Source organism: Chenopodium album, chromosome 1 (genome assembly GCF_948465745.1).
Source record: "Chenopodium album chromosome 1, dcCheAlbu1.1, whole genome shotgun sequence".
Classification (NCBI taxonomy): Eukaryota; Viridiplantae; Streptophyta; class Magnoliopsida; order Caryophyllales; family Amaranthaceae; genus Chenopodium; species Chenopodium album.
The window spans coordinates 18088850-18101337 of NC_137834.1; the positions used below are offsets into that span (position 1 = coordinate 18088850).

Consider the following 12488-nt stretch of genomic DNA (forward strand, 5'->3'; position numbering starts at 1 on the left):
ATAAATCCAATAACATTTTAGTTGATATGTTTTTATTAAAAAATTAGATCAAATTATACCAAATGCAGGGTTAAAAAAAAAAAAATCAAATCATACCACATCAGAAAAATTCACATTAGACTAGACAGAGCATTTTGTGTGTGGCTGACTACATAATACATCCATTTGTAATATTTACGTTTTGCGTTTTGAGTATGTTTTATTCACCTGATTTTCATTGATTTGAACCTACATGAACTTATTAAAACTTGTTTTAGTTGTAATTTGTATTTGGATAACCCTTATCAAACTTATTAAATCTGAATGGAAAAATGGAAAAGAACTATCCAACCTTTCAACTTTTTCTTTATAAAAATCCAACCTTTTGATTATTCCTCAAAAATCCAACCTTTATACCCCTCCTTCTCCAATAGGTCCATTTTACATGTGACCTGATAAACAGGTTAAAAAAGTTTTTTTTTATTTTTTATTTTTGCATTTTCCCTTCTCACTCCTCTCACCTCAACCACCAACCCACCTCCGTCACCACCAACCCCACCTCCGTCACCACCACTCAACACCGCAGAAATCGCCGATTTCTACCAACCCTCGACGACAACGAAGACAGCGATGAACAACGGACGGGGGTGGACTTGGATAGTGCGATGAGGAGAGCAATTGAGGAAGATGAGAGCCGGCGAAATGTCCCATTGTCGCGTCAGAGAATGCAGTGAGAGTGATGGAAGCTGGTGGCTGTGCATTTGGAGTTGCGAGGCTGGGCGTTTTGGAGTTGCGGGGTTTGGGTTTGGAGTGGCTGGGCGTGTGTGTTGGTGGCAAGGCGGTGGAGTTGGTGGCTGGGTGTGAGTGTTTGTGGCTGTGCGTTGGGTTCCGGTGGGCGGTGGGTTGGGGTGGTCAGGGAAGGGAGAGGGTGGGGCTGGTTTTCTGATTTTTTTTTCTTTTTCTTTTAATTTTTTTTGTTTTTTAATAATTAAAAAAATAATTAACCTATTAATAGCTGACACGTGGAATATGACTTACAAAAATGGGTCATCAACAGGTAATGAACTTGTTGGAGAAGGAGGGGTATAAAAGGTTGGATTTTTGAGGAATAATCAAAAGGTTGGATTTTTGAGGAATAATCAAAATGTTGGATTTTTGTAAAGAAAAAGTTGAAAGGTTGGGTTTTTCTTTTCCATTTTTCCAATCTGAATTGAACTTATCTAACTAGAACAGAATCAAGGTAACCCAAAGATAGCCAGCCACAAAATTCTGTTTGTGTAAACCAGATTAGAGAAATTAAATTCAATGTTGATCTTTATAAATTAAATACGGAGTACCGTATTATCTATGTAGTAATTTGATGGCAGAACCATTAAAAGTCACTTTAAAAATTAATGTCGAACACGCTTTATGCAAATAGAAAATGGGGTGCATTAATAAAACAAAGAGCAAGTAATTTTCAAGATTCCAACGTTAATTAAATTATAGTGATAAAAATTGTGAATTACGGAAAGAGCCAATATTGATAGTTTCCGCCATCTTCAAAGTATTTCAAAACAATCTCTGTCAACTCTCCCCCTCATACTTTCTGTTTCCCTATTTTGTTTTTGTCACCACATTTTCTCATTTCCTTTCCTTTCTCTCTCCTCTCCTCTACGCCAACCGCCCACCAACTTCCTCACTTTCACACTCTCCCTCTCTCTCTCCTCTAAGCTCTCAACAATGGCGGATGATTCAGAAAAAATGGTGTATCTCCACGGAGATCTCGACCTCACAATCCACGAAGCTCGCGACTTACCCAACATGGACATCACCTCCGAACGCCTCCGTCTCTGCTTCACCGCTTGCAACACTTGCTCCTCCACCCCCCGAGACGACCACCTTCCTCCAAAGAATTCAAAGAATCAACATCGACATCGGCCTCACATCATCACTAGCGACCCTTACGTCGCCGTTGTAGTCCCTCAAGCCACGATTGCTCGTACCCGAGTTCTCAAAAACTCGCAGGATCCTGAGTGGAACGAGCATTTCATCATACCTATTGCGCACCCAATAACTAATATCGAGTTCCAGGTTAAAGATGATGATGTTTTCGGGGCTCAGGTTATTGGGATTTTCTCTCTTCCTGCTTCCAGGCTTTTATCAGAGGAACATATTAAAGGGTGGCAGCCAATTTACTCTCCTTCGACTGGGAAACGGCCGAAACCGGAATCGGCAATTCGAATCGATCTGAAATATACTCCTTGTGAGAAGATTCCAGATCTTAATGTTACTTTGAATGGGGTGAAATCGACTTATTTTCCGTTGAGAAAGGGGAGTTTAGTGAAACTGTATCAAGATTCTCATGGGAAACCTGATTATTTGCCAGAAATTAAGTTAGATGGTGGTGAAATTTATAAACAGAATACTTGTTGGGAAGATATATGTTATGCTATTTGTGAAGCACATCATATGATTTATATAGTTGGTTGGTCTGTTTTTCATAAAGTTAAGTTGGTGAGAGAACCCACTAAGCCATTGCCAAGAGGAGGTGATCTTACACTTGGGGATTTGTTGAAGTATAAGTCTGAAGAAGGTGTTAGGGTTTTGTTGCTTGTTTGGGATGATAAGACTTCTCATAACAAGTATTTCATCAAAACGGTATTTTCCCTTTTTTTTTTTTTTTTTTTTTTTTTTTTTTTTTTTTGGTTGTCTTTGATGATTTTATGGTGTTTGATTTTGCATTTTTATTATGTGAATAGTATCACAGTCTTTAATTTGTAATGGGTTTGTAAATGTGAGTGGGATGTTGAGGATTTACTTGGGACGAGGTCGGGTTGGTGGCTATTATATACACGGCCACACGGGTGTACCTAGATTACGGATTTTTGTGATTGAAGGAGCTGGGATTGGTTAAAAATGGGAAAAAGGGTTTGTAGATCCAGTTGAGTGGTTAAATTTGTTTAACTTTGATGTGGCTCCTCTTCCTTTCTTTCCATGCTTTTTTTTTATGCCTATGTAAAAATTTGTAGTTTTTTATGTATGTCAATGGTGATGAACTTTAATAAAGTGAGTTTTCAGATCAAGTTTGTTTGTTGAGAAGTGATGAAATGGAGTGAATCTGGGAGTGTTGGGAGTCTAGGAGGAGAAAATTGTTGCAGTAAGGAGATTAAATTATAATGTCCCGGTTTTAATAATTACAAGTTGTAACTAGATTGCAGCTTGTATGTCGGTTTTCTTGGAAAAAGTTTGAGGAATTGACTAGATTGGTGATCTGGTACTACTAAGATGACTAGTTTGTAGGATTGATATAACTTTGAGTGTTGGTGAGATGATGTGGGTGGATTTTTTGGATAGAAGAAGAGTTTGTTGTGGTTGTGCTGGTGATGTGGGGTGTTTGATAATGCGGCTGATTATCCATGTTAATTAGTTTAATTTTAATCTTGGAATTTTCTGAAGTTCTTAACAAAACAAAGATTTCACTTTTTATATGTAATGGAATGATTTAAATTATATTCTATTGTTCTCCTTTGGTTCCTTTCTCTTTGAAAGTCAAAGAGCAAAATTTTAAAAGAAACCTGTCATGTTCTAGTGAAGTTTGGAATCAGTTAGTTGATATACTTTAAATCATGGAATTGTCTTAACTATACATTGATTTCACTTATTCAACTAATGAAATGGATTAAATATTATTCTACTGTTTTCCTTTTTTGGTTACATTACTTAATTAAAAATTAAAGAACATAATGTTTATTTAAGGAACCTTTCATACTCAATTGATATGTAATCATATGGAAGATTCTGGCCTTTTTTTTTTTTTTTTTTTAAACTTGTTATGGAGTGATCAGTTTTGCAATTCAGAATATTTTAGTGAATCAATGTTGGTGCTAGTTGTTTTATTGTAATTGAATGATGCTCCTTCCACTGCTCTTATTTTCACCTAAGCTTCATTTTGTCAAAGTGTTAGGTCAAATGAATGGATGAATAATAAAAGCTTTTTAGCTCTGGTTTTTTTATGTGCTGGTTGCTGGTTCAAAGATTATGGATATTGCAAAACAATGTTTTGATATCCATTCTGTTTTCTGGTATGTGTTGTTGGTTGTAGGAAGGGGTTATGCAAACACACGATGAGGAAACACGGAAGTTTTTCAAGCATTCTTCAGTTAATTGTGTTTTATCACCTCGTTATGGCAGCAGTAAACTTGGCTACTTCAAGCAACAGGTACTCTTTGATTTGTGAGGCTGAGGCATTTACCACATGTGCTTATTCCGATGTGATTAGTTTTTGACTTCTTTGATCTTTTTGACTTCGTCTTTTTATTATTCTTTATTTATTCCTTGTTACTTTTTATGGAAAGAAAGTGTAAGGAAGGCCCCTGGCATAGGCCTTTAATTATCTTTTTTTTTTTTCTTGGCTTTACGCCTTTACAACCTTAAGAAAGTGTAAGAATTGAGATCATGTGAGAACCAATGTGAATAATAGAAGCTAGGAACCAATCTCAGCCTTTAATCACCCTACATTCGACGGCTCACATCTCTTCCACATTCATTAATGGCATTTTCGTAATTTCGCGAATTTTTAAACTTTTTTTTCCAGTTTTTTAACTTTTAAGACAATTTCATTTGCTTTATGGCTCATTTCATTTACTTTTAGTAACTTTTCATTTACTTTTTAGAAATAAAACTGGAAATCAGTTTGTAAAGTTGAAATATTACGAAAATGTCATTAATGACGCGGGAAGCATGTTGACCGTCCGATTAACATGATCTAAGGGCCTAGATTAGTTCCTAGTTCTTATTATAGACTTGGTTCTCATTATAACTCGGTCATATATATATATATGTGTGTGTGTGTGTGTGTGTGTGAGAATCATACTTTGTCTTAGAGGTTCTTAGCCCGAATAACAACATACGCTTAAAACAATGGGGAGGATGTTTATTTTCTGTTACATCTATGGTCTTGGTTTCAATGATTGATCCAAGCTTCATAGTATCTTTTACCTGTATAGAAACTTCAGGCCTTTGTGGTATGTTTCTTGAGCAATAATTGCAACTGCTCCAACATGACCTGTAGAGTGTGGACATAGCCAAGCATCATTTCACAGTTCACAGAGAAGCAAAGGTCTTCTGTAGCTGTGTCACTGAATACTATGGTTGATCTATTTTAAACCTTTGCTCACTTTTGTGCTGGTTTTGTAGATCAATTTTTCATTTGCAACAGATACTACATTTTCTCCAAGCTGAGAATTTGACTATGCAAGCTCAAATCTCTAGTTTGACTAATACTGCTAATTCCTACGATATGTTCTTTTCAGCCTGGATAATCCTGCCCCAAAGATTGTAAATTTGTGTGGATCCTATATTCATCTTTATGATGACAACTTGATGAAAATGTGAGGAGGTTGTATTTTATCTGTTCCCTTGAGTACTTTAATTATAATAGTGGTTTCATTATGTAGCTAGACGGGTTAGATGTGGGCTCTCTTATGAGTTTGCTGTGAGAGTGTATTTATGTTAAGTTATATTTCTGGTGACTTTACATCCTTAGCTGCCAAGTTGATATTTTTGTGTGGTAGTTTGATAAATAGCTGTTTATCACATTCTAGGCTGCTTCAGGGCCTGTCCATGTTGTCATCCGCCACGGCAGCCAGTACTTTTATCGGTATATGTGATTTATTGGTATTTGTGATATCTCTGCAGGTTGTTGGAACTTTGTTTACGCATCATCAGAAATGTGTTCTTGTAGATACACAGGCATCTGGTAACAACAGAAAGGTTACCGCTTTCATAGGAGGTATAGATCTGTGTGATGGGCGCTATGACACACCTGAGCACAGACTTTTCCGTGATCTTGACACAGTTTTCAAAGATGATTTTCACAACCCCACATTTCCTGTGAGTATATGACCCCATTTTGCTTTTTGTTGGGAAACATCCCGGTGTTACTTTCTCTTTGTAGAATTCCATCCTAGAAATCTAGTACTCTAGCTACTTTGTTAGATTTTTTACCATTACTCTTTTCTGCATGTGCATATTTGTTTAGTCCTTTGATCTCTATTATCAATTTGACATCTATACTTATATCAGTGATACGTGGTCGTACATAATTAAAAAAAAAAAAAAGAAAACTAGAAATCTAACCCATCCTCCTAAGTCCTAACTATGTAGTAGGTTAAGTTATGTGAGAAGTAGTATCAGTATTGGATGCCTATAAAATATAATAAGTTGAATCAATAAAAATAAGGTTAAATTAATACTGTATCAAACTTCTATTTATAAAAAAAATCAAATAATAAAAATATCTAGAATTAAGTATCCCAGACTCCCCTGCAAGACAAATTCCTACTCCAACCGATTGATTAGATGTTCCCAAAGGAGAGGTTCGTCTTATTGATACCCTAGATCTAGGGTGCGTTCTATTCGCTTGATTATTACTTATTAGAACTTATCAGATCTTATTTGAACTTATCTAAACTTATTAGCCCTTATTAGAACTTAGTTTAGTTATAAATTGAACTTGAGTAACCCTAATTAACCCTTATCACAACTTATCTGAACTTATTTTTCCTTGAACTTATCTTACCTGAACTTATTTGAACTTATTTACCCTTATCTGAACTTATTTTTCCTGAAATAGGTGGACAACACACGGCCCTATCATGAGTATTTGTGGCTCCTTAAAATACAATTAAACCTATTATCATGGAATCATGTAATTCTAAGACATTAAGCCCGACATCCTAACTTCTTAACAATCCATTCTTCCTGCTCACATGGAGAAATTCCTGTCTTTAAATAAGATATTTAAATTTGTCCACTCCTCTTGTGATCAAGACGATGGAATAATGGCAATACTAATTATCCTGAATCTAGTATTGGCATACACATAATCAATTAAGCATGAATACATAAACATTTAATACAGATTTAAAAGAATAAATCAAGCATCAATCATGGCTAGGACTCAACCAATTTCTAGATTAATAAAGCAATATAAAGAAGAGAGAAAAAAAGAAAAGAAAATTTGATACTTGATTTAATGGTAGAAAGTGGGAGTCCTGAAGAGCAATGAGCATCTTCAAGATTCTCTCTCTTACTTCTTTCTAAATCCAAACTTAAATTAATACAAATGATGATAAAGTTTTTAATAAAGTATTAGTAGGACTGTAGGAGCAGTAGTAGTAGTAATAGTAGTTCTCTTGCTAGTAGTAGTAGTAGTAGTTCTCCTGTTAATTGAATTAATTGAAAGTCAACAAAGCTATTTGAATCAATTGGAAGTTAAATTCATTTATTTGATTTGATGAATATTATGTGTATAGATTATAGTAAGAGACATTGACTAAAAAATAGGGAAAAAAGAAAAAAAAAAGTATTGATTTTGGAGGAAAAAACAGCGATATGAAGTGACATGTGTCATTTTTGATGCCTGTTTTAGTATTATATATTGATGAGGTTAAATATGCACCTAAAATGTGTACAAAATAGGACTTATCATTAGGTAATCTTCTATTTTCCTACCTGCTTTATTATCTGAAAATTAATTTGTGGATTTTAACTTTCTTTATCATATAGAGAAAATAATTGAAGAGAATGAGAAACTAAATAAGTAAATATTAATCTCACCAGTTCTCTGTATGATATGAAAAACATTTGAACAGCCATTGTTTAGTCAGTTGATTTTTCCAGTTTATGGATTTCATAGGCTGGAACAAGAGCTCCAAGGCAGCCATGGCATGACTTGCATTGCAGAATTGACGGTCCTGCTGCGTATGATGTCCTAATAAATTTTGAGCAGAGATGGAAAAAGGCTACAAAATTTAGAGAGTTTGGATTTCGGAAGAAGATGTCTCGTTGGCACGATGATTCTTTAATCAAGTTAGATCGTATCTCTTGGATACTTAGCCCTAAGCGTTCATCCAAAGATGATGAGCTCACTGAAGTCCCGAAAGAGGATCCTGAACTATGGGTTTCAAAGGAAGGGCATTCAGAAAATTGGCATGTTCAGGTAATATTTGTAACATTCGTAATATTGTCGACTCCTTTATATGTTATTTCCCTGTCCTTATACGTTATAGTATTCCTGTCTGCTGTTACTTTGTGAACGAATTGTTAGCTTGTTTGGGTTTATTTACAGATATTCCGTTCGATTGACTCGGGATCACTGAGGGGATTCCCTAAAACGGTCTCTCAAGCCAAGTCTCAGGTTAACATCTTTATGTTCTCTCTCTATCTATTTCTGACCAGGATCTTAAGCTATGTGCCAAGACTGTCATAATATACTGTGGTACAAATCTTGGTTCTAACTGTCAAAGTGTCAAATTCCAAGGCAGTCAGTCTGCCTAAAGAAAAAGAAGCAAGTATTTAAATGAAGTTATCATGTTTAACGATCTGATGGAAAGTCGGTTGCAACTCTTGCAAGTACTGTTGCCAGATTTTCCAATTATTGAAAACAATTATTTTGTATTAAATTTAGAAAGTCCGTGGTTGATGTATTTATGTCCTTTTTATCATGTTTTGCAGAATCTTGAGTGTGCCAAAAATTTGGTGATTGATAAAAGCATACAAACAGCATATATCCAGGCAATCAGATCTGCACAGCGCTTTATATATATTGAAAATCAGTATTTTATCGGATCATCGTATGGATGGCCTTCTTACAAAAATGCAGGTCAGGCAGACACTCTTGTTATTCTGTGGTGTTATTTACATGTGCCATATGTATTAGTCTAACAATTGCAGGGGTGGGCAAGTTTTTTTTGTAAGAGTTTAGTGAATTTTTATTTTTCTTAAAGAATTTAGGTACTTTCAGGATAGAAATAGCTACTAAGGGCTGGTTTAGTTCACCTTATTTTTGTTTAACTGATGTTATTTGATCTGGTCTAATTGTTTGATTGACCAAACTTTGATCTTATGTGTTTGATAATCTATAAAGAAAGAATGTATCATGTTGAATCATGTTAGATTTGTATTGATGTATATTTTATTGTTATTATAATATTTTTAATTACATAATTAAAGATATTTAGCAATAAAAAGCTACTCATAAAATGATAAAGTACGTCAAAATTTATTTTTCTTGATCGTATCTTATTTGAACTTATTTTTTCTGATTTGAACTTATTTTTTCAAATATGATATGAAATAAGTAAATATAAGGTGAATTAAACATGGCCTAAATGGTCACTTGTTTTCATTGCCGTTTGTTCCTATTAGACAACTTTCATATTATTGTAAGACGTTGGAGTCAATGAAATAGCTGATGGGTTGTTGAAGTTTTTTTTTTTTTTAAAGCTATGACCTAAAAGGTTGCTGATGTTCCTCTGTATCTTGTCATAATTAGGTGCTGATAATATGATCCCTATGGAGTTGGCTTTAAAAATCGTCAGTAAAATTAGAGCCAAGGAAAGATTTGCGGTGTATATTATCATACCAATGTGGCCAGAAGGTGATCCAAAGTCTGCTGCTGTGCAAGAAATTCTTTATTGGCAGGTTAGGAGGAATTACGATTTTACAAAGCCTTTTGATCTTAAATGCATGCTGTAACCATTTCCCTGGAATATAGTAATATTTGTAAATTTTTTTTAAATATAAGACCTCACTGTCCATGATCATGTATCCTTTTTTTAATTGAGATCTAATAAATTTTGTCTTTTTGGCTCCATTCCTTCATGTGAAATTCTCTTTTTATCGGATGTAATAAATTCATTTTCTTGATTTCCTTCTAGGAAAAATGAAATTAAGGACTGTTGTAGTGCATTTATGTTAAGATTTGTGTTGTTTTCCTCACAGAGTCAGACAATGCAAATGATGTATGAAGTTGTTGCTCGTGAACTGAAAACAATGCAGCTTACAGATTTGCGTCTTCAAGATTATCTAAATTTCTATTGCCTTGGTAATCGAGAAGAAGTTCCTGAGGAGTCTCTGAAGGAAGCAGAGCAATCAAGTGACAAGGTTGGTGTTCTTTTCTATCTTGTTTCCTTGTCCTTATATTGGAACTTAAACTTGAGGACTACAGTTGAGTTTAATAGGAAATGGTTACATTGCAATATCTTGATTCTCAACTCACTAGCTCCTCATAGATTTTGTATGAAATAAGAGGTTCAAATTTTAAAACTCTATAGGTACATGTATAGAATAATTATATAAGGATTGTTTCTGATTCATGGAGTTTCACCATGTTTTGACCAACACGATGTTAAGCTTGATTTCTAGTTAATGTGGCATGTCTTTGGGCTCTGTTTTAAAGTTGCAAGGCTGTTGCTGCTCTATGGAGCATATGCTTTGTTTCTTATGGCATAAAATTGGCATGGTTTTCTTAACTGCCAAATGCTGATGGTAGGCATAATGAAGCTGATTATGTGTTCCCTAACAACATGATTCTATCAGATTTCAGATTCATACAAGTACCGTAGATTTATGATCTATGTACATGCAAAGGGAATGATTGTTGATGATGAGTATGTTTTAATGGGATCTGCTAACATCAACCAACGATCTTTAGCCGGTACTAAAGACACAGAAATTGCTATGGGTGCTTATCAACCCCATCATACTTGGGCTAACAAGAAAAGGCACCCTAAAGGCCAGGTTTGCTTGCATATCCTTACTGTGCTTTCTTTTCCCGTAAAAGCTATTTTTGTTGATCTTTTGAGCTTGGGCATTTGCTCTCCCTCTCCTAATTGTCCTGACTGTTCCATTCACCTGGCCATCTGTTTCTCAGCATTTTTGAATATTTACCTGTGTTCTAATATACTAGTGATTGCATGCGAGGCTTATGTATGAAATGTTATAGCTTTAACATGAATTATTTATTATTAAACCTAAAGATATTGTTTTACTACTACTAAATGTTTAGATATTGGTTTTAGCTTCTGTTGTAAGGATTGGAATTTCTAAATAGATTACAAGTTTACAACAGTGGAAAAATAAACGAATCAATTATGTTGTGGCACAGTTGGATTGTATTCTTTTTGGTTTACACGTCTGGCATTCTAACATCTGCAATGACTGCAACCCATACTTTTAGATCAGCTCTATTATTTAGTGTGTTTCCTTATAATAGCCTACTAAATCATTTAAGCTAATGTTTTGCAGGTGTACGGTTATAGATCATCGTTGTGGGCTGAGCATCTTGGGATGCTAAATGAGTGTTTTGATGAACCGGAAAGTGTAGAATGTGTGAGAAAAGTAAATGAGATTGCTGAAGATAACTGGAAGAGATTTACAGAAGAAAGTTTCACATTGTTGCAGGGCCACCTTCTTAAGTATCCATTGCAGGTGGATGATGATGGTAAAGTCGAATCCTTGCCCAATCAAGATACTTTCCCTGATCTTGGAGGCAAAATACTTGGTGTTCCTTCCAACACGCTCCCTGACGTCCTTACTACGTAAACTCCAAGGTTAGGTTATCTTGGCAAAGCACCTGGTGGGAGATTATGGCGGACAAAGAATCAAACATTGAAGCAACTACTGTATCTTTTGCACAGCTTTATTTAAATTATTATATTTATTTTGTTTATTCAATTATAAATTTTTGTTGTATTTCTAACTTTCTTTTGGTAATTTGTTAATTGACAAATTGTAAATGCAGCATATGAATGATATGATGGTAGATTTGCGTTTGTACTTAGTGAAATGTAATGGTTGATTACTTGAGCATATATTCTCTTTTACAAATGTAGGAAAGTTTGTTTGAAAAAAAAAAAAGAGGACTGAGTCAGTCTTGTTCATACAATGCTTGTTTGGAAGGACGACTGAGGTCAATTGCTCGATTTTTACCCCGTTAATATTCATGTTCAGAAATATGTTACGAAGTAAAGGTAATTAAAGGGTATTTCTTTTATCAAAAAAAAAAAAAAAAAAAAATAAAAATTAAAGGGTATTTCCCGTCAAAAGAAAAAAGAAAAGAAAAAAAAAAAGGGAATTTCTAAAATATAGTACTACGGTTCTTATTACTCGCAACTTTTGCCATTTTTGGATGGTTTAAATCACTTGCAACTTTTGTTTTTCTTTCCTTTCATGGTAAGTTTTTAGGGTTAAATTTACTATTTTACCCTTACTTTTTTTTAATCAACCTTATTCAACTACAAATTTGATTATATTAATCAAACCCCAACCTTAATTAAATTACTCTCATACCCAATTTTTTCTCTCTCCTCCAACCCCATTCTCAAGGTGGGTTCTTCATCGTCAGTGGTTCTTCATCGTCGGTGTTTGGTGTGTTCAAGATCGTCAGGGTTCCAAATCGTCGGGGTTCATTGTTTAGCTGAGGTCGGTGGGTTTGGTGGGTTGCTGCAGAGGGTTTGGTGAGTTGTGGCTTAGATCGGAGGGTTTAGTGGGTCGTGGGTTCGGGGATCGTCCATGTTAGATCTGTGGGTTTGGGGGTCATCGGTTGCGACTTACTTCGGTGGGTTCGGGGGTCGTGGGTTTGATGGTCATGGGATCATCGGTGTTGTGTGTGGTCGTGGCTGAGATCGTTGACTTAGGTGGGGTCGTGGTTTAGTGGTTGATGGGTTAGTAGGTTAGTGGGT

The 12488-nt window shown here is 35.1% G+C and overlaps 1 protein-coding gene across 1 annotated transcript; it reads left to right on the forward strand.

Annotated features, from left to right (window-relative positions):
• The first annotated feature begins 1554 nt into the window (after positions 1–1554).
• Positions 1555–11616, forward strand: LOC145642480 (phospholipase D delta-like). Its single transcript, XM_081693681.1, has 10 exons — positions 1555–2619; positions 4064–4180; positions 5659–5853; positions 7661–7963; positions 8093–8161; positions 8479–8626; positions 9299–9447; positions 9748–9909; positions 10345–10545; positions 11053–11616. The coding sequence occupies exons 1-10, from the start codon at positions 1702–1704 to the stop codon at positions 11347–11349; spliced, it is 2559 nt and encodes an 852-aa protein (XP_081549807.1). The 5' UTR covers positions 1555–1701; the 3' UTR covers positions 11350–11616.
• Positions 11617–12488: the final 872 nt, after the last annotated feature.

What these genes read in the sequence shown, in the direction of transcription:
- LOC145642480 (XM_081693681.1), top strand. Translation starts at nt 1,702, where the DNA reads ATGGCGGATGATTCAGAAAAAATGGTGTATCTCCACGGAGATCTCGAC. An exon ending in TTCACAACCCCACATTTCCT is followed by an intron (nt 5,854 to 7,660) that starts GTGAGTATATGA and finishes TGGATTTCATAG; the next exon opens with GCTGGAACAAGAGCTCCAAG. An exon ending in AAAGGCACCCTAAAGGCCAG is followed by an intron (nt 10,546 to 11,052) that starts GTTTGCTTGCAT and finishes AATGTTTTGCAG; the next exon opens with GTGTACGGTTATAGATCATC.